Genomic DNA, 23,518 nt, shown 5'->3' on the forward strand with positions numbered 1-23,518 from the left:
TTATAGAAATACTAAATCTAACATAGTTTATTTTCCAAGGTATTTCAACAAACTGATACAGTGTCCCGTTTAGGCGAGAGTCAAAGCATCATCCATTGAATAGAGTTGTCAGCTCATCTAAAATGATAACCATTCTAGCAACCTATTATTCGATCAAGATTGGAATTCAGCGTTGTCCCGTTTAGGCGAGAGTCAAGGCAATTCTATCTTATGAGCTCCCACCATTGTTTCATAACTTGCAAGTCAAGTATGGTCGCCACCATTAGGGTGATCTATACCATACAAAATACTTACAAACTACTTATCATGCAAGGTTAAACGGTGCGAAATTGCTAATGAACATTCTGTTGGAAATTATTTTACCAGGATCTTAGATCTACTCACAAGTATGTTTATTAACATCCTAAATAAGAACTTTCTAAAACGATAAATTAAACACATATAAAGTTCAAGAAACCTTACATTGGGTGCAGCGGAATTAAATGACTCCTTCCGTTCAGATCTCTAACCCTTGAATCCTTTCTGTAGCAGAGTATTATCAAGATCTGAACCTGGATCTCTTTCTCTGAATCCTTGATGCTGAATCTCCTTTCTTTGATGATCTTTCTTCACGATCTTCCTCACTATGATTGAGGTATTGCTTGATGTGTGTGGGCACTACTCTAATCACTAAGGTAGGTCGAAATTATCAAGGAAGAAGAGAGAGAGAGAGAGGGTGGCGGCCAAGGTAGAGAGAGAGACTCAGGTTTTTCTGATGTGAAGTGTGTTATTTTTCTGAAGCCTTCACTATCTATTTATAGCATTCCACTAGGGTTAGGTTTGAATTATTTGGCATTAAAATAATGAAAATATCAACTTAAAAAGCCTACAAAGGTGGCCGGCCATGGCTTAGTGGATTGGGCCTTACTTTTTGCAATTTTGCAATTTTAACACCTTTTGTATATGATTTTCTCAAAAATGCCAATTTTCTAATGCAACCATTTAAATGTCAATTCTCACTATTTAATAACTATAAATAATTATTAAATAATATTGTCATCTATCATATTTATTAATTGAACCATACAAAGTATCATAATTAACAAACATGCCCCTATTAACTCTTTCTTTACAATTTCGCCCTTACTTAGTGAAAATTTCACAAATAGACAGTCTAATTTGTGAATTATAATTGATTAATCAAAACCAATTACATGAGTCTTACAAACAATATTATCTCAACTAGTGGGGGGACCATGGGTCTATATAGCCGAGCTTCCAATAAGTAGATCAAGAATTTAGCACTAAAATTCACTAACTTATTAATTCTTCGTTGAATCCACGCATAGAAATTAGAATTGCACTCTCAGTATATTGAATGCTCTATATGTTCCACCATATAGACACATCATTTGTTATCCATTGTTATAATCCTAATTTGATCAATGATCCTCTATATGAATGATCTACACAGTAAAGGGATTAGATTACCGTAACACCCTACTATGTATTTTATCCTTAAAACACTTGACCCCGTATAAATGATATTTCAGCTTATGTGAAATGAGATCTCCACCATTTATTTTCGTTTGGTCAAGCTCGAAGGAGATCATCCTTGCTTACTATTCGCCAGATAGAAGCTATAGATTCCATGTTTATGCTAGCGCTCCCACTCAATTGCACTACCGTGTTCCCAAAATGTACGTATCACCCTGACCTAAAAGTAGGCTTAACTAACAAATTAAAGCACACGAATAGCCTTTCAAGATTGAGCCTAATCATAACAGGATTAAGATCATTTGATCTAGGATCAACTTGGCGATATTGACTTGAATAGATTCTACGGTAAGTTTAATTAAATCTAAGTCAAAGTTCAATATCGGTCCCTTCCGATACATACTCCATGCATCCAACCTGAGCTTTACTTTAACCAATGTTCTGGAAAGAACATAGTATTTCTCCAAATACAAGTAAACTCTTGTTGTAGATTATCATATCAGTAAAACCCTGTGTCTGATAAATCCAGGAAACTTTATTCACATAGTCATGTTTACTTTCCAATGTGATGACGGCACAATAAACATGATCAAGTATGTGAAAAGGGTTTAAGATGAATTTATAAATCAAATAGACAAGCAATTGATAAAGTGAACCAAAACATACACAAATGAATGAAAAATACTTCTGTTTCTTTATTGATGTTGAATAAAATAGATTACATTGAAATGGAGTTTTATTTAGGGCATAAAACCTAACACGTTCCTCCATTAGGGAGGATTACTCACTAAAACAAACGCGGTGTAAAACCCACAATGGAGATCGAATGTCTTTTGATTAAAAGCTCATTATTTAAAAAATATTATATGTATTTTGTATAATCATTTTAAATTCGATATTATAATAATGAAAAATTACAAACTAAAGTTGGTTTAAATAAAAAAAATCAACTTTAATTAATTTTCAATTATTATTTAAATTTGAAAAATAAATTCAAATAGATATCGAACAAGTTCCATAATATAATAATGAAAAATTATAAATCAAAATTGATTTAAACAAAAAATCAACTTTAATTAATTTTCAATTATTAATTAAATTCAAAAAATAAATTTGAATATAAAATGGAACAAATTTGAAAATATCTTGTTTAAGTTGTTTTAGAAGAATCTAAAAAATCAACTTAAATATCTTTCAAATCAGATTTAATTAAATTTAAAATTAAGTTGTAACCACTTAATTTGAAGATATTCCATTTTAAGTTAATATTTGAAAAGATATTAACTTAAAAAATATCTTAAAGAATCTTAATAACCAATGCCTAAAATTCCTCAACTTAATTTTGAAATTTTTAATTCAAAAGATATTCATATTTAAGTTGGTTAGTTGTAGATAACTAAATATCAACTTAAATAGGAATATTTAATGAAAAATTTAAATTAAGCTTCAGAAAGAATCTAGATGGTTATAATTCTATATTTAATTAAATACAAGAAAATACATATAGTTTAGCTTAGAATATAAATTTCTTTAAAGTATGATTTTTTAAATTAATTTCAAAATAAATGAAATTAATTATGTTGCTAATCAATTTTTAATTAGGTTAAACTAGTGTAATTAACCTAGTACAGTCATTCAAATCAGGCAAATGGGCCTTCACAATTGGGGTGGTTCATGTGAGGGGGTGCTGGGTTCAGTATGTCGTACCCACTTCTATGGCTCCCAACTCTCACACAAGGCCCAAAAGAGAGGAATTTAACCTTAATAAGAACAACTGTTGTTAATTGAATAGGCTCAAAAACTAAATGGGCCTAAATAAATTCTATCAAGAACTATGATAATTTATTTTAGCAACAACAACCTATATGCATCTATAATAAAATTAAACACATAGGCTCACACAGGCACACTTTGGATGGGTTCTATCATGTTGCTAGGTCATACACAGATGAAAGAAGATTGTAAATATACCTGTTACAAATTATTATCTTGACCAAGGGAGCCATCAGATCATTAGATCTGGCAAAAAGTAACCATGGCTATTTGCAATCAAGTAATATAGGTTTTGAAAACTTACACATAAGCTAAAACACATACTCCTGCAACAAGGTTAGTTGGATAGTTGGATGTAGGATTTATTTAATTTTAAATTAAATAATTAATTTCGAAAATTATTAATTAAAAAAAATAAATGTTCGAAAATTAAAAAAAAAATTTGAAAAATAATTAAATATTTAAATTTAAAATTAAACCTACAATTTTGAAAAATTAGGTTTCAACCAACCTAAATATCATTTCAAAAAATTGCAAACTACTTTTAAATTTTAAATGTTATTTTATAAATAAAAATTAAATAAAAAATTAGAAAAGATAAATAAATATCTTTTTCAAATTTTAAATGTAATTTAAATAAATAAAATAACAAAATTTAAAAAATTAGCAAAATATCTTATATCATTTAAAAATTACATGATTATAATTGTCTTATTTTAAATTTAAAATAAGATAAGATATAATCAAATTTTAAAATAAGATAGATTTTTAAGCAAGAAGATAGATACTAATTCTATTCAAATTCAAATTACACTAATATCTTGAATTAAATTTTAAAAAAATATTAAATTAATTCAAAATGATAATTAGAATTGAATTAGGAATAGTAATAGTATAAATATAGAACTACACAAAAAATCAGAAGTTAATTCCATGAAAAAGTATGAAAAATCGAAGAAAAACGAAAAAATTCTGAGCTGTACGGACAGTTTTCGCGATCGCAGGAAAATTTCAGCACAGCCCCGTTTTTTTGGAATCTTCAAAAAATCATAACTAATTCAAATTAAATCGAAATTGAGTTCTGTAAAAAAGTAACTTGCTTAATTTTTTCCATACTATCCAATAAAAATAAGTCCAGAAACAGAATCGCAATTATTTTTAACGAAAATTCACAAACATCAATCAATCATCAAATAACACTCAATACAACATGATACCATCCAAAAACAAACAAAGAATCGTTTTAAAGTCCAAATTTCTTGCAAGAAAATCAATTACCATGGCTCTGAGGCCAGTTTTTGGAAATTATTTTACCAGGATCTTAGATCTACTCACAAGTATGTTTATTAACATCCTAAATAAGAACTTTCTAAAACGATAAATTAAACACATATAAAGTTCAAGAAACCTTACATTGGGTGCAGCGGAATTAAATGACTCCTTCCGTTCAGATCTCTAACCCTTAAATCCTTTCTGTAGCAGAGTATTATCAAGATCTGAACCTGGATCTCTTTCTCTGAATCCTTGATGCTGAATCTCCTTTGCTGATGATCTTTCTTCACGATCTTCCTCACTATGATTGAGGTATTGCTTGATGTGTGTGGGCACTACTCTAATCACTAAGGTAGGTCGAAATTATCAAGGAAGAAGAGAGAGAAAGGGTGGCGACCAAGGTAGAGAGAGAGGCTCAGGTTTTCTGAATCAGAAGTGTGTTATTTTTCTGAAGCCTTCACTATCTATTTATAGCATTCCACTAGGGTTAGGTTTGAATTATTTGGCATTAAAATAATGAAAATATCAACTTAAAAAGCCTACAAAGGTGGCCGGCCATGGCTTAGTGGATTGGGCCTTGCTTTTTGCAATTTTGCAATTTTAACACCTTTTGTATCTGATTTTCTCAAAAATGCCAATTTCCTAATTCAACCATTTAAATGCCAATTCTAACTATTTAATAACTATAAATATTTATTAAATAATATTGTCATTTATCATATTTATTAATTGAACCATACAAAGTATCATAATTAACAAATATGCCCCTATTAACTCTTTCTTTACAATTTCGCCCTTACATAGTGAAAATTTCACAAATAGACATAGTCTAATTTGTGAATTCTAATTGATTAATCAAAACCAATTACATGAGTCTTACAAACAATATTATCTCAACTAGTGGGGGGACCATGGGTCTATATAACCGAGCTTCCAATAAGTAGATCAAGAATTTAGCACTAAAATTCACTAACTTATTAATTCTTCGTTGAATCCACGCATAGAACCTAGAATTGCACTCTCAGTATATAGAATGCTCTATATGTTCCACCATATAGACACATCATTAGTTATCCATTGTTATAATCCTAATTTGATCAATGATCCTCTATATGAATGATCTACACAGTAAAGGGATTAGATTACCGTAACACCCTACTATGTATTTTATCCTTAAAACACTTGACCCCGTATAAATGATATTTCAGCTTATGTGAAATGAGATCTCCACCATTTATTTTCGTTTGGTCAAGCTTGAAGGAGATCATCCTTTGCTTACTATTCACCAGATAGAAGCTATAGATTCCATGTTTATGCTAGCGCTCCCACTCAATTGCACTACCGTATTCCCAAAATATACGTATCACCCTGACCTAAAAGTAGGCTTAACTAAGAAATCAAAGAACACGAATAGCCTTTCAAGATTGAGCCTAATCATAACAGGATTAAGATCATTTGATCTAGGATCAACTTGGCGATATTGACTTGAATAGATTTCTATGGTAAGTTTAATTAAATCTAAGTCAAAGTTCAATATCGGTCCCTTCCGATACATACTCCATGCATCCAACCTGAGCTTTACTTTAACCAATGTTCTGGAAAGAACATAGTATTTCTCCAAATACAAGTAAACTCTTGTTGTAGATTATCATATCAGTAAAACCCTGTGTCTGATAAATCTAGGAAACTTTATTCACATAGTCATCTTTACTTTCCAATGTGATGACAACACAATAAACATGATCAAGTATGTGAAAAGGGTTTAAGATAAATTTATAAATCAAATAGACAAGCAATTGATAAAGTGAACCAAAACATACACAAATGAATGAAAAATACTTCTGTTTCTTTATTGATGTTGAATAAAATAGATTACATTGAAATGGAGTTTTATTTAGGGCATAAAACCTAACAATTCGATCTCCATTGTTGGTCTTACAATAGTTAAATGTTTTCAATATAACCTCGAGACGCTAGACTTCGTCCCCCTTATGGATGGTTATTCATTGAAAGCATTTAACGCCGTAAGATCTCATATGATAAGTGTTTTGTAAGTTTTCATCTCTATTAGACTCTCCCCTACGGTGACTACTTAGAGATAAACTTACAGAACATGAAACAATGGTGGAAGCTCATAAAATGAGAATAACCTTGACTCTCGCTTACCGGGACAACGTTGGATTCTCATTTGATCGAATAAAAGGTTGCTAAAATGGTATCCATTATCTTTGACTCTCGCCTACGGGGACACTGTATTTCATTATGTTGGAAACCTTAGAAAATAATAAATATGTTTAGTTTTTAGTATTTTTGCAAACATATCTGATTACTTGTTATTTTCTGAACTTGTGTATGAATTTATTGAACCAAATGATTTACTTATGTTTATTGATATTTGTAGTGTCAAAAATGTACAACCCACATCCCAACACTCATCTAGAATATGCCTTTAGGAATGAACTCGAAGGTGTGAAGAAGACTTCTGGTCAGAGTAATACTTCACACTTGCTCATGATGAACATGAAATTCCAGAAAGCAGCTAAGTTGGGAATTGTTCAATCTGAAGAGCAAAGAGTTCATAGCTCTGACAATCCTACTACTTCAAGCTCAGTTGAGAAGAATAGAGAAAGTGATTTCACTTCCTCAGATTATCCTTCCCAACAGATTGAACCAGCAATAAGAAAAATCCAAAAATGGTTAAGCAATGATGCTTTAGTTTTTGAATCATGTGTTTTAAAATGATAAATCCATCTGGATTCTTGATTTTGGATCTACAAACCATGTCAGTTGTTCATTGCAATTGCTTGAAAACTGGAATTATTTGAAATCCGAAGAGTTGAAACTTAAAGTTGGTGATGGCGAGATGGTATCGGTTAGAGCTAGAGGAAAAGCCAAACTCAAGTTTCAAAACAGAATTTTGGAATTAGACAATGTCTTCTCATTCCAAATTTCAGTAGAAACTTGATTTCTATTTCATGCTTACAATTGCAACAATACAAATTAGATTTTTCGAGTTCTGGTTCTACCATTTCTCGAAATGACATTCAAATTTGTGTTTCATCTATGGAACAGGGGCTTTATGTTCTAAGACCAGACAAACCATTTGCGCTTCATAACGAACTGTTTAAAGTAGCTAAACCTAGAAACCATAAAAAGCAAAAGATCGATAATGAAGACGAAACACATCTATCATATAGGCTATGATAGACTTCACAGATTAACCAAAGGTGGTCCTAAAAATGTCACCTTAGGTGAATTACCAGTTTGTGAATCTTGCCTAGAAGGCAAAATGACAAAACGTTCTTTCTCTGCAAAGGGAGAGTGTGCCAAAGAACCAATAGGCATAGTACATTCAGATCTTTGTGGACCACTGAATGTCAAAGCTAGAGGTGGTTACGAGTACTTTGTCACTTTTATTGACGATTACTCTAGATATGGTCATATTTACCTTATGCATAAGAAATCTGAAACGTTTGAAAAGTTTCAGGAATTTCTAGCGTTGGCTCAAAACCAATTGGGTAAAACCTTAAAGATCTTGCAAACTGATAGGGGTGGAGAATATATGGATATGCATTTCAAAGATCACTTAATTGAGATTGGCATTGAATCCCAATTGACTGCCCCTAGCACTCCACAACAAAATGGAGTTGTAGAAAGAAGAAATCGCACGCTTTTGAAAATGGTTAGGTCCATGCTTAGCTACTCAACTCTACCTACGTCCTTCTGGGGATATGCAATTCAGATGGCGACCGACATTTTAAATGTTGTTCCATCTAAATCAGTCCGTAAGACACCTTTCGAATTATGGAATGGTCGTACACCTAGTTTATGCCACTATAGAATCTGGGGGTGCCCTGCTCATGTCTTAAGAAAGAAAGATGGCAAACTTGAAAAGCAAACTGAGGTTTGCATGTTTGTTGGAAATTCTAAAGAGACTAGGGGTGGACTATTTTATAGTTGCAAGGATGATAAAGTGTTTGTTTCCACAAACGTCACTTTCCTTGAAGATGACTATATTAAGAATTTCAAACCACAAAGCAAAGTAGTATTGGAGGAAATGCTTTCAGATATAACTCCTTCTAATGTTCCATCCTCTTCTACTCAAGTAGAGGATAATCCCACTTCCTCGGTTGAACCTTTGCAAGTTGATACAACCGAGAAATCTACCACTGATGTTCCTGTTCAGAAGATCACCGCTCCTCGTCGTAGTGGGAGGGTTTCTACTAAACCATCTCGTTATGGCTTGGATGGTGAAATCAATATGGTCGTTGGTGACGGTATTGATGACGACCCATTAACCTATAAACAGGTAATGGCAAATCCAGAATAGAAACAATGGTCAACCGACATGGATTCAAAAATGGATTCCATGAAAAAGAACAAAGTCTGGGAATATGTAGACGCACCAGATGACTATCATCCAATCGGATGTAAGTGGGTCTACAAGAAGAAAAGAGGCGCTGGAGGCGAAGTTGAAACTTTTAAAGCTATACTGGTTGCCAAGGGTTACACCCAAAGACAAGGCGTGGAATATGCTCAAATCCATTCGAATTCTTCTCTCCATGGTAGCCGCTTTCGATTATGAAATCTGGCAAATGGATGTCAAGACAATCTTCCTTAACGGAATTCTTAAAGAAACCATCTATATGGAGCAACAAAAAGGCTATGTTCTTCCAGGGCAGGAAAAGAAAGTTTGCAAACTCAATAGGTCAATTTATTGACTTAAGCAAGCTTCTCACTCCTAGAACAAAAGGTTTGATGAAATCATCAAGACCTACGGCTTCCTTCAAAATGAAGATGAACCTTGTGTTTACCAACTCAAGAAGAACCAAGTGGTAGTCTTCCTTGTCCTTTATGTTGATGAACTTTTGATAATTGGCAACAATATCAAGAAAATGACTGACATCAAGGAATGGCTTGACACTCAATTCGAAATGAAAGATTTGGGTGAAGCTGCCTATGTTCTCAGTATTCAGATTATCAGAAACTGGAAGAACATATCCCTAGCTCTCTCTCAAACAACTTACATAGATAAAGTTTTAGAGAGATTCTCAATGACCAACACCAAAGGGGCAACAATGCCTTCTAGATTTGGTATCTGTCTATCTAAGGAACAGTGTCCCACTGATCCTCAAGAGATAGAGGACATGAGAAGGGTTCCTTATGCTTCAACAGTTGGGAGTCTAATGTATGCAATGCTATGCACTAGACCTGACATCTGTTATGCAGTAGGAATTGTGAGCAGGTATCAGACGAATCCAGGACAGGAACATTAGAATGCTGTTAAGCATATCTTGAAGTACTTGAAAAGTACAAGGTAATTCGTGTTATTCTACAAGGGTGGTGCTTTAAATCCCGTAGGCTATACCGATTCTGATTTCCAGGCATGTCTTGATGACAGGAAATCTACATCTGGGATGGTGTTTACTCTTGGGGGTGGAGCAGTGGTTTGGAGAAGTGCTAAACAAATCGCAATTTCAGACTCTACCATGGAGGCAGAATACATAGCTGCTGCAGAGACTGCTAAAGAACTTGTCTGGCTTAGAAAGTTCTTCACAGGACTCGGTGTTGTTCCTGGAATGGAAAAACCACTGGTTTTGCTTTGTGATAACACTGGAGCCATAGCCAACAGTAAAGAGCGTCGAAGCCACAAGAGAAGCAAACAAATAGAAAGGAAATACCTTATCAGCAGAGAGTATGTGACAAGAGGGGATGTACTGGTGGAGAAAGTGGACACAGAGGACAACCTAGCTGATCCATTCACCAAAGTTTTGGTAGGAACTCCATTTGAAAAGCACCGCCAGAATCTAGGATTAATTGAAATGTACTGATTGTTTTATATTAGTGCACGTGGGAGTTTGTTGGGCTTTATGCCCTAAATAAACACTATTTCAATGTAATCTCTATCATTTAAATATCAATAAAGAGACAGAAGTATTTTCATCAATTATTTAACGTGTCATTTGGTTCATGTTATCATTTATATGTTTATTTGATTTATAGATTCATCCAAACCCTTATCACATTAATATTCTTGTTTATTGTGTCGTCAGCACAGTGGAAAATAATCAAGATTATGTGATTAAATATATATTCCTAGATTTATCAGTACACTGGGTTTAACTGATATGATAATCTACAACATAGTTTACTTGCACCTTGGATAAGTGCTATGTCCTTTCTAGGGCATTGGTTAAAGTAAAGTTTGGGTTGGATGCATGGAGTATGCATCAGAATTGACCGATATTGAACTTTGAATTAGATATGATAAATATACTGTAATATCTATTCAGTTCAATATCACCTAGTTGATCCTAGATCAAATGGTCTTAATCCTGACATGGTTAGGTTCGATCTCAAGAGTATTATACATGTTCTTTGATTTTTTAGTTAAGCCTACTTTTTGGTCAGGGTGATACGTACATTTTGGGAACATGGTAGTGCAATTGAGTGGGAGCGCTAAACATAGATATGGAATCTATAGCTTTTATCAGGACATAGAAGGGAAATGATGATTTCCTTCGAGCTTGGGTAAACAAAGATAAATGGTTGAGTACTCATTTCAGTGATTATGTTTAGTTCACTGAAATATCATTTATTGGTGGCTAAGTGTTTTAAGGATAAAATACATTGAAGGATGTGTGTAACGGTAAATTAATCCCTATACAATGTAAATCATCTATAGAGGATCATTGATTATTGGGATTATAAGAATGGATAACTAATAACGTATCTATATCGTGGAACATATAGAGCGTTCTATATAACTGAGAGTGCAATTCCAAGTTCTATGGTGGATGCAACAAGGAATTAATAAATCAGTGAATTACTTGGTAAATTCTAGAGCTGCTTATTGGAAGCTCAGATATATAGGCCCATGGTCCCCATACTAGTTGAGACAATACTACTTGTAAGACTCAGTTAATTGATTTTGATTAATCAATTATTATTCTAAAATTAGACTATATCTAGTTTATGAATTTTCACTAAGCAAAGGCTTAATTGTGAAGAAAGAGTTTCTAGGGTTTATTTGTTAATTAAGAGGCTTTGTTAAGTCTAATTAATAAATATATTAAATGACAATATTATTTAATAATTAATTTTTAGTTATTAAATAATTAGTTTTGGCATTTAAGTGGTTAAATTGGAAAATTGGCATTTTTGAGAAAATAAGTTGGAAAAATGACAAAATGGCAAAATTACAAAGTGGGGCCCAATACCATCCATGTTCGGCCACTAGGGATTGATTTTGTCACTTTATTTTTTCTATTATTTTAATGCTAATTAAATCTAACCTAACCCTAAGTGGTTTCCTATAAATAGGTAATGATGGCTTAAGGGAAAAGATGATGCATCTCATTCCTTCAGTAAAATTTTGAGCCTCTCTTCCTATACCTAGCCGAAACCTCTCTCTCTCTCTCTCTCTCTCTCTCTCTCTCTCTCTCTCTCTCTCTCTCTCTCTCTCTCTCTCTCTCTCTCTCTCTCTCTCTCTCTCTCTCTTTCTCTCTCTCTCTCTCGCTTCCTCTCTTCTAAACCGTTGCCTATAGTGAAAGAGTGAGTGCCCACACACATAAAGGGGAACTCAATCATAGTGTGTAAGGCTGTGAAGAATCCAGTTTCAAGAGAAGGAGATTCTGACTCAGATCTTGGTGATACTGAGCTACAGAAAGGATACAAGGGTTAGAGATCTGAATGGAATGAGATATTATATTCCGCTGCAACCACTATAAGGTTCATAATACTTTACATGTGTTTATTTCATATCGTTTAGAAGTTCATATTTAGGATGTTAATAACATACTTGTTAGTAAATCTAGATCCTCATAAAATAATTCAAACAGTACTTGGATGGAGCATCCAATGAGAATGGCTCGGGTGCAAGGGTGATACTAATTTTGCCAGAGGGCTTTAAGTTTCATTATGCGTTAAGATTTCAATTCGACACTTCAAACACTGAGGCTGAGTATGCAGCCTTGATCACTGGTTTGAAGATAGCTGAAGTGTTGAAGGTTAAAAATCTTATATGCCATAGTGATTCACAATTAATTGTAAATCAAGTCCTAGGGATATACCAGGCTAAGGGCTTAAAAATGGAAAAGTACCTAGAGAAGGTTTGGAAGAACTTGGAAAAGTTTGATTATTTTAAAATCGAACAAATCCCAAGAGAACAAAACTCTAATGCCGATGCCTTAGCAAAATTGGCCTCGCAGAATGAACTGGATGAATTGAACTTGGTACCGGTTGAGGTGTTAAATGAGCCAAGTATATGTGAAAATGAAGAAGTTGAGATGATAGATAGCTCGCCCACCTGGATGACACCCATAGTCAATTATCTTCTCAACGGGCTACTTCCAACCGACAAAAATGAGGCACAAAAACTCTTGTACACAATGCCTCGCTATACGATGGTAGGAAAATTGTATCGAAGGGGCTACTCAATGCCACTTTTACGGTGTATCCTTCCCTCAGAAGCCAATGAGATCATCAAGGAAATCCACGAGGGCTTTTGTGGAGATCATGTAGGTTGGTAAAGTTTGTCGAAGAAGATAATTCGACAAGGATAGTACTGGCCAACTATAAACAAAGACACACATGAATTTGTCAAGAAATGTGATAAGTGTCAAAGGTTTTCACATATACCTCGCATACCACCAACGTAACTGAGGATGATGACCTCGCCTTACCCATTTGCGATATGGGGGATTGATTTGCTTGGGGCACTCCCCACAGGACGAGGAGGAGAAAATTACGCAGTGGTGGCGGTTGACTTCTTTACAAAGTGGATAGAGGCTGAACCTTTGGTTTCCATAACCTGGAAAAAAGTTCTCGACTTTGTCGTCAAGAACATAAATTGTAGGTTTGGAATACCCATTAAGATAGTATCTGATAACGGAACTCATTTCGATGGTGAATTATTCACTGATCTCTGTGAGAGGAACAAGATAATTAAGAGCTTCTCCTCAGTGTCAAGGCCTCAGGCAAACGGGCAAGTAGAAACTGTTAATAAAATCTTGAAGGATACTATCAAAAATAAGTTGGATGCTGCCAAAGGTAGATGGGTCGATGAACTACCACAAGTACTTTGGGCTCACAGAACAACTGAGAAAACAGCAACAGGGCATACTCCATTCTTGCTAGCATTTGGCTCGGAGTCAATGCTGTCAGTAGAAGTCAATATTGCGACACACAGATGAGATTTCTATAATCAAGAAGAAAACTAAGAACTATTGAAATTATCCTTGAATCTACTTAAAGAAATCGTACTGAGTCGCAAATCACCAATGCAACATACCAACAACGAGTGACAAGATACTTCAACAAGAAAGTGAAGAAGAGGCTTTTCAATGTTGGTGACTTGGTGCTAAGGCGAGTATTTAAAAATACGAGAGACGCATCTGCAGGTGAATTTAACCCAAACTGGGAGGGTCCTTATGTGATCGAGGTAATAGTAGGAACCGGGGTTCACAAATTAGCTCAGCTTAATGGCTCACTATTAAGGAATAATGGAACGTGGAACATCTGTGACCTTACTAGAAGTAGACTGATGTTGTAATCTCTATTGTTGATGTAATATTTTGAACTTCAATTATTAAGAAAGTTGAATCATTTTTTAAGTAATTACAAAGTTTTATTCTTTAAAATTACTTGAGGGGCATATATATGTGTGTATGATTAATCATAATTCATCTGGAAATATATGATATATTGCAAACTCACTCCACTTTAAAATTTTTAAATTTTTAAAGTTTTTTCAGATAATTGATTAAAGAACCTTTCTCGTGAGACAGGAAAGTCAAAAGTAGCAGTTGTAAATGATATTTAACTCATAAAAACAATATTAAGCTACATGTGAAGCTTAATACTAACGACTCGCATTTTGTAGGAAAGTATTAAACGAGTCACCAAGATGCCTTGAGAAAATACTTAAACCTAAAATATGAATAGAAGGCCTAACTATTCATATAAGCAATAAAAAATGTACAAAGTGAGTCACGAAATGAATCATTAAAATTATGTTTAAGTTTGCTTAAAACAGATTATAACTGTTTATGCGAAGCGGAATTAATAAAGTGTTCGCCAATCAAAAGCATAGCAGACAATAACTGCCCACGCGCATAGTAGATTGCTAACTACTTAAACAATATCAAAGGAAAATACGAGCAATAAAAAGGCTTAAAGTATTTTAAAATTTGATCAAAATATAATTGTTTAAGTTGTGAATGAAAACGCAAACAAGCAAATATATCAAGTTCAAATATAAAAGTACGAGGCATTCAATAAAAGATAAAATAAAAGCGAAGTTGGTCATCCAACTTTGTAAATCTGTCTTTACAAAAGTGCCATGAAGGGCAAACCATTGTCTCGGCCTTATGGCCATTTTCCAAAAAATAAAAAATAAAAGTAAATAATTAAAAACCAAGCCTACATAGTAGGAGACTTGGATGGTTCTTCTTCTATAACTTCTCCTGCTACCTCGACTTCCTCTTCTGCTTTCTTAGCTTGCTCGCAGTAAGCAAGGAATTCGTCCAAGGCCTTTCCCAAGAAACTCAAATCCATTTATGGATTCTCCATCCAGGCTCGATAGATGGAGTGCATGGCAATGGCACTGCATCGCTCCTTGGTGTCAGCCTCTTTCGCCTCGAGCGCTGCTTTGGCTGCATTGAGTTCTTCCTAGAGTTTTTAGCATAGCTCGGACTTGTCGTTTGCTTCCTTCTGAGTAGCTTCAAGTTCGGCTTTGTTGGCCCTCTTCACCTTCTTGGCTTCCTTGTTTAAGCAAGAGATCTCCGACTGAGCCTCGTTCCATTCCCTGAACATGGCCTCGCATTGACCAATCACCTTCTAGATCTTGGTCTTTAGTTACTTCATCCTATCTAGACCCCGGCGCTGGGCGACAAAGGAGATGAAAGTTTGTTGAAAACAAATAATGAGAATGGCCCTGAGGTGACACGCATCCAAAGCTCAGCATGTACAGACCGTACAATCTGACACTCATAAAAGCCACATGGGAAATATGCCACCTACCAATCCAAGGTGGGATTTCATCCCTATGAAGATCCATCCAAGACAGCCCATGCAATGGGGTTGGCCTACAAATACCCCAGAGGAAGCACAAAGGAAGGATCCACTTTTTGGACCTTCACTTTGAGATTGAAGACTTACTCTTCATCAAGAAAACACATTACAGTAACCCTACTATTAACTCTAGAATATTCTTACTAACCTTCCTCTTGAATAAGAGGAACACGGTGGAATAGGAAAAAAGTCTGTTGTATTTGTATTTGTATAAATAGCCACAGATTGATGAGCCTAATAAAATGGACTTGTGGACAAAGGATAGTTAACGCCTGAACCACGTAAAATTCTCTTGTTTATTATTTCATTATTCGTGCCTTCATTACTTTCTTAAGGTCTAAAAGTATTCGGTTGCTAAAAAAACTCGGCAAACAGTGTCAATTCTAGAAGTATATATATATGAGATGGTGATTACTGTGGGGGTGGAGCAGTGATTTCTAGAGAAGTGTAAAATCCTATCTGGAATCACTAACTCTACCAGTAAGGCTGAATAATTAATAAGGCTGCTCTAAAGGAAATTAGGGAATTATTCAGACTCGAGAGAGTTCGACACATATTTTGGCATAATTCAAGACATAGAATAATTTCTAGTGTGATTCCTTTATAACACAAATGCAATTGCCAAACAATAATGAATCCTATATCCTAAGAGGAGTAAAATACATAGATGGAGAATTCTCAAAATTATGAATTTTTGTTACTAAGGAAAATGTGATGGAGGAGTAGGTTGATACTGAATACAACCTATTAGAACCTATTACATAGTTTATGCCAAATACTATATTTGATCAAGACATCAAGTATATAAGATTAAATTAAACGCACTTTAGTTTTATATTACTATTAGTAGGAGTTTATTGGGATTTTCTGCCCTAAATGAAACTTATTTTTAATATAATCGTACTTACTTTCAATAAAGATCAGAAATCATACCATGACTTAGTCATATGCTTCGTTTACATATTTATACATGATTATAAGTTTAATATATAAGTTCTGTCCCAAACATATAGTTATTCAAATTACAGTGATGTTATCACAGTGAAAAGTAATTGTGATTATATGCTTCAAATTATTTAGTCTCACAATTTATTAGTGCACTGGATTTACACTGACGTAATAATCAACGATGTGGTTTACTTAGACTTGTATAAGTGGAATGTCCTTTCCAGGGCATTAGCAAAGTAAAGTAGTATCGGATGTATCAGCTATATATCAGGCTGGACCGATATTGATAGTGAAAAAGATATCATAAACTTATTGTTACGTCTTTTCTAAGTCAATGTCACTTATTTGATCTTAGGTCAATTGATCTCAATCCTGATATGGTTAAGTTCTAGCTTAATTGTACTATATAGGTTTTTTTACTTATTTGTTACTAGCTTACCCGTAGGACTAGTCCATACTTACATCTTGGGAATTCGGTAGTGCAACTGAGTGATAACGTTAATCATAGATATGGAATCTATTGCTTCTATAACTATTAGAAGTAAAATGGTAGTTTCCTTAGTGTTTGGCTTAACGCGATTAATGATAGAGCACTCATTTCAGTAATTATATTAGTTTACTAAAATATCATATACAAGTAGCTAAGTGTTTTAAGGATAAAATACATTGAAAGGTAAAATGGTAAATTTATTCATACTTAATATAAACCGTCTATATTGAGTATGGTAAAATGGTAAAGTTAAAAGAATGGAATAAAGCAGCTATGTCCAAATACATTTGGGCAATTGCAAACAGACAAGAAAGCCTATGGATGAAACGAGTGCATAGTGTCTATCTCAAGAAAGATGAATGGTGGAGGCACAATGCCTCTGTTCATTCTAGTTGGCATTGGAAGAAGCTTGTGGCATTGAAAAACCAACTGAAGAATAACATTCACATACAACAGTTCACTGCTCAGAAGTACTCCATAGCAGTAGGTTACAAGCTCTTTAATCCTCAAGAGATCAAGCTATAGTGGAGTAATGAGGTATGGTCTTGACTTAACACTCCAAAGCATTGTTATATTTTGTGGCTGACTATACACAGTAGGATCAGGGCCGGCCCTGACTTTTAGTGGGCCATAGAAAAAAAAATTATTTTGGGCCTTTATTTAGAAAAAAATATGGTATTTTTCAAAATGAGTAAAGAAAATGGTATAATTTTAAAAGGTAAATATTTTTTTTGGGCCCCTGGGATAGGTGGGCCCTAGGCACAGGCCTAGCCCGCCTATGCCCAGGGCCGGGCCTGAGTAGGATGAAAACAAAGGACATGCTTCTGAAATTTTAATAACAAGTGGAGGAAACCTGTTGTTTACGCCAGGAAGAAAAAGAATCAGGTGTGCATCTGTTCTTTAATTGCCAATTTTCAAGAGAGTGTCTTCAAGGGATTAAAAACTAGTTGAGGTGGATAGCAGAGAGTAAAGGAATGCTCCAACTTATTAGATGGATTGGCAGGTCAAAAACCAGCAAATTTAAAAAGCTGGTGTTGGTTGCAACATGTGCTGCTCTGGTTTATAATATATGGAAAGCAAGAAATGCAATCATTTGGAGGAAAGAGGAAACTGCAGCAAGTAGAATTGTTGAGGAGATTAAAGAGGGCCTTAAGCTAAGAGTCACCATGTTCATGCCTAAGAAAATCAAGAAAGAAGACAAATTGTGGTTCCAAACACTGTAAAAAAAACATACGGATGTAACTAGATACTGATTGTTTTTGGGGCCTCTATTGAGGTCCCTTTAGGTTGTACAAAGATGATTTAGAGCAATACAATTCACTGATTTATCAAAAAAAATATATAAACCGTTTATAAAGGATCATTGATTGTTTAGATTGTAATAATGGATAATTCATAGCGTATTTATATTTGGTATATAGAGCGTTCTATGTAATCAATGGTGAAATGACATATTTGAGAAGATTAGAGAATTCAAGATTTGTTTATTAATGAAGAGACATTGGAGGGTCTAATTAATAAATATATTTAAACAGTCATTTTATTTAATGATTAATTATAATTATTAAATAGATAAAGTTATCATTTAAATAAATAGAATATAAAAATAGTAGTATTGAAGAAAGAAAAGATTGTTTCACTTCAAACCCATCGACCTTGATGTATAATTCGGTCAAGGGTTGAAATAAAAAGCAATTTTATTTTTTTATTCAGTCTATCTTATTCTAACCCTAAACCTAATGTTTGTCTATAAATATAATGTGATAGCCTTTGATTTAAAAGACCAACACTTTAGACACTTTCTTGTGTAACAAACTAAATCAAAAGAAAGACTTTTTTTTTATTCTCATTATATTTTTGAATTTCTCGAATTTTTTTATCATATTACGTGCTCCTTATTATTAAGAAATTACCCACACATATTACAGTAATACTGAGTATAGTGATTGTGTAAGGTTTTCTATAAAGAAAATTTATATTTGGAATGTTAGATTATAAATTTATAATTAACATGTTAGTAAATGTAAATCCTGATAAAATATTTCTAACATATTTATTATCAGTCTGCAATGGAAACGTTAAAGTAGCTAGTTAATTACTCTCTCAAGTTAGAATGACAATGGTGTTAATGAACTTGAAACAAAAGTCAAATTCAATGATCACTGCTTCATTGTTAATCCAGAAAACAATAGGTATTACAATTTTTGAATCAATATATCGTTTTTACAATCATGTAAGTATTGAGAAAATTTTAATAATAACAAAAGTAAGCTCTTAGAGCCTAGAAGTCAGAAGTTTCCCAAGTTCCCTCCGAAGGATCTTCCCAGCTGCAGATTTTGGAATCGAATGTGTAAACACCACCTTTCTGATTTTCTTGTAGGGTGCAACCTGCAAAAATAAATATACATTTTCATTGTTAAATCATGCTGAAGAGATTTGGTAACTGCACAGGATTGACAAACTAGTAGCACCAACAATGGTGTTTAGACAGCAAGACGATGCATAAAAGAGTCGAAGTTGGGGAGGTTTAACTTGAAATGGGAAGAAAGTAAATTAGCAAAACCTGTCTAGCGACATAGTCCATAACAACTTCCTTTGAGAGCAAGCTTCCATTCTTCCTAACCACAAATGCCACTGGTATTTCCCCACATTCTTCATCTTTTGCACTAAGTAAAAGCAGAACAAAGTGTTGGAACCTCATAGGTGATAAAAGCAATTGGCAGTAAATTAAAACAAATTTATTCATCACTAATTTCTAGAAAACAGCATACACTTTCTAATTGTCATGATTCCTAAATGTGTAAAATCCAGTGTAAAATGCTTAAAAGCTTTCTTGTTTGTATACTGCCTTAGTGTTCTAACTTACGCTGCCACGGCAACATCAAGTATCTCAGGGTGGGAAATTAACACAGCCTCCAAATCCGCAGGAGCAATCTGCAGTAATTACATTTCAAATAAGAGAGGAATTATTTTTAACTAAGAATAATCAAGCTAAAAGAAACTGATATTGATCACCTGTTAAAAGTGTTCTATACCTGAAAGCCTTTGTATTTGATAATCTCTTTCAGCCGATCAATTATATACAAAAATCCATCTTGGTCAAAGTAAACAATGTCTCCAGTACGTAGCCAACCATCCTTGTCTATTGTGGACATAGTTGCCACTGCGTTATTCAAGTATCCTGAAAACTCAACAGAACAATTTAGTCACAGAAGTTTGATTATTAAGTAATGACAGATTTGGCTTGTTATAAAATTAAGCACTTTCAAATCATTTAGGCGCTTTAAACTTCAACCATTTAAGAAACCAAGAAAGTGTTTCTTTACCTTTCATAACTGCTGGCCCCCTTAACCAAAGTTCACCACTACTACCGGGAGGCAAGAAGGACCCAGTAGTCCAATCCACCACTTTGGCTTGCATATTGGGCGCTAAAAATCCTATTGAAGAAAAATTATGAAACTTCTTAGTATTGTAGCCACGGGTCCCTACTGCAGTAGATTCCGTCATGCCATACCCCTACAAACAATCAAACAATCAAACAATCTTAAAGTGGACATTCCTGATATACTGACACGATTTCCACTGGTTGGAATGGTATGTACATGATAAACTGATAACCATACACATAAACACTGAAACACTATCTATCATATGCATTTTGAGAAAACTAAGATTCCAACTCAACTAAAAGTAGTCATCCAAACATAAAAAAAGGATAAACACAATCTATGTTAAAGAAAAGTAACAGTTGATAGAGAAAGCGAAAAAAATTATTTTACCTGAATGAAATCAACATGAGGAAAGATCTCCACAAAGTCCTCTATGAGTTTTCTGCTTAAAGGTGCTGCCCCACTTGAAACCTGCTTCAAACTCTGAAATTTTTCTCCATTAACAGTCTTTGCGGTCTTTGTCAAGGCTGTTAATATTGGTGGTACAGCAGGGAAGTGTGTCACCCCAAATCTTTCTATGGCCTTCACTACCTCGTTGATATCAAATTTCTTCATAACAACAATGGTGGAGCCCAAAGAAAAAAGTCCCATTACAAAAAGAGACATCCCATATATATGAAACATTGGCAGAATGGCTATATACACATTCTTCAAACTTGAGTATTGATATTGTGAAGCCTCAAACTTCACAAAAAGCTCAACCATGGCCATGAAATTTCTATGAGTTAACACAACACCTTTGCTAGCACCTGTGGTGCCTGAAGAATACATTATTGCAGCTGTATCTTGCTGCCTAATCAATGGCCTTGGAACCAAATCAAATTCACCTGAAATAAGCTTAGAGAAAGATGAAAAACGACCCCAGTTCAAATCCAAGTTGAAATTTTCAGGTACCTCAATTGGAGTAACTCCCAACTCATGCAAGAACTCGACTTTCCCAGACTGAGCAAAACCAAGACAAGCCTTGGAGTCAGTAACTTGTTTCCTTATTTCAGTCTTACTGCTAAGAGGGTTCATTGTTGTGACAACACCACCAAGGTACAGGACTCCAAGCAAGATAGCCGGATAGTAAATGGAGTTTGGTAGCATAACCAAAACGACATCGTTTTTGGAGATACCCATAGAATGGAGACCAGAGGCCATAGACTGGACCAACCGGTAGAGTTGTGGGTAGCATATTGAATACCCAGTTGAAGAATCAATGAGAGCTGAAACCCCATTGTGTTGGTCTGAGAAGATGAAAGAAACAACATCAAGAAAAGGGTCTGATGGGAGGTGTCTTGAGGGGTGTATACTATTGCAAATGCCTGTTTCGGGTGAATACCAATGAGGGAACTGAGACGCCTCCTCCTCTGACAAATGGCGATTCAAGGAGTTATTGTTTAATGTGGTCATTGCCGTTGGTGGCAGTCTAAGAGACACAAATGCTCTTGAATAAAGCAAAACTTAGCGTTTTTCTTTTCAAAAAAATTGGAAGAGTTTTGTACACTATTATTTATTTATTTATTTGTATGGGTTGTACACTATGTGTGTGAGAAATAACTGATTCATGTGTTACATACAAACACAAGATTCAGTAGCGGTTTTGAGCCGCACGGAGGAAATCCTAAAACGGGTGGCCTCGGCATCCCAAGAAAATGGCTGGTCTATTGTCTCAAGATGTCTATATCGAATCAGGAATCTAAATTGTGTGCATATAGGGATATTTTGGTAAAGGTCATGTTCATTCGTAAGCAAGGAAGACTACAAATTTTATTGGGTGCACCCTAAAATTTGGATGTAAAAATATAGTTTAGGAAAATTCTACAATGCACACCCTCTTAGAATGGATATATTGATGCACCCTTATCTGTTTTAGCATTCAAAATACGTTCAAACAGTGTATTGCACGCGTGACTATTTTATTTTATACTAGTGTAAAGCAGACTGTTTGAACATTATTTTCTATATTGTAAATTATTTCGAATTTCTCAAAATTTTGTAGGATATCTTAAATAGATATAACGTACATGAATATGAAAAAAATTTAGACTAAAAAATTCTTCTAGATACCGAAACAAGTTAACGGTGCATCAGTACAACCCTTTTAAGGGGGTGCATTGTAGAATTGCCCTACATTATTTATGATAGTGTATATTATAATTATTCATAAATTTAATAAATAAATTTATTAATTTCTTATGTTAGAATTATTGATATATATATACGAATTATTTATTATTTTAAACAAAATAATTAATTATTCTCTATAGACAGTTTACAATTATTTGAGAGTAAAATTACTCTTTTACCTCTTAATGGATTTTTTTGGGGTTTTTTTTTTTTTTCCTTTTCATTTTTACACTTCAAAACAGTTTTTTTTTTTTTTTTTTTTTTTTTTTTTTTTTTTTTTTTTTACATTTTTACGGAATTCTACATAGAAATCCCTATAACCTAAATTGTAACAAAAAATCGTATAGAAACCTCTATTGCAACTAGCGCTGCAACCACTTTAGAAACTCAAACCGTAAATTTGAAAAAAAAAATTAAAAAAAGAGTATATGGGGTAATATAATTAGTTAAACTAATATAATTACCAAAATGAGTACTCAATTATTTAGCGCATTTAACCTATCTCAAAGAAAACTATTGTTTCACCTCTAACATATAGAAACTATAGATGTCTAATATTGTTAGGATTTATTTCCGAAAAACTTGTAATAGATATTTTGATAATAAATATAAGTTCAACAATTTAAAATATATTTGAATATTGAATCAATTGTTATTAATAATTTATGTAAATATCAAAAAATTCGTTATTATTTTTTTTTTTTTGAGAGAGAGTGATCTAAATGACACTATGATAATCGTCGACGCAAAAAAACTTCCAGTCAACAAGGTAATTATCTAGCCAAAGATATACAGAGTCAGAATATGAGTCACTACAAACAAAACGACTTATATAAGACCAAGTTATCTTGAAAATTTAGACAAAACAACCTGAGACCACCTTCAAGAGGCATCTGATGTAAACAACTGTCTGGACCAAAACTAC

General features: G+C 33.8%; 1 protein-coding gene across 1 annotated transcript; it reads right to left on the reverse strand.

Moving 5' to 3' along the window:
* Positions 1–19,178: 19,178 nt before the first annotated feature.
* LOC115715671 (4-coumarate--CoA ligase-like 6) lies at positions 19,179–22,151 on the reverse strand. The gene is made up of 6 exons (XM_030644329.2): positions 20,812–22,151; positions 20,359–20,548; positions 20,068–20,213; positions 19,899–19,966; positions 19,596–19,698; positions 19,179–19,420 (listed from the first exon to the last, which is right to left on the reverse strand). The coding sequence occupies exons 1-6, from the start codon at positions 21,874–21,876 to the stop codon at positions 19,307–19,309; spliced, it is 1,686 nt and encodes a 561-aa protein (XP_030500189.2). The 5' UTR covers positions 21,877–22,151; the 3' UTR covers positions 19,179–19,306.
* Positions 22,152–23,518: the final 1,367 nt, after the last annotated feature.

The sequence above is a fragment of the Cannabis sativa genome, chromosome 5 (genome assembly GCF_029168945.1).
Source record: "Cannabis sativa cultivar Pink pepper isolate KNU-18-1 chromosome 5, ASM2916894v1, whole genome shotgun sequence".
Classification (NCBI taxonomy): domain Eukaryota; kingdom Viridiplantae; phylum Streptophyta; class Magnoliopsida; order Rosales; family Cannabaceae; genus Cannabis; species Cannabis sativa.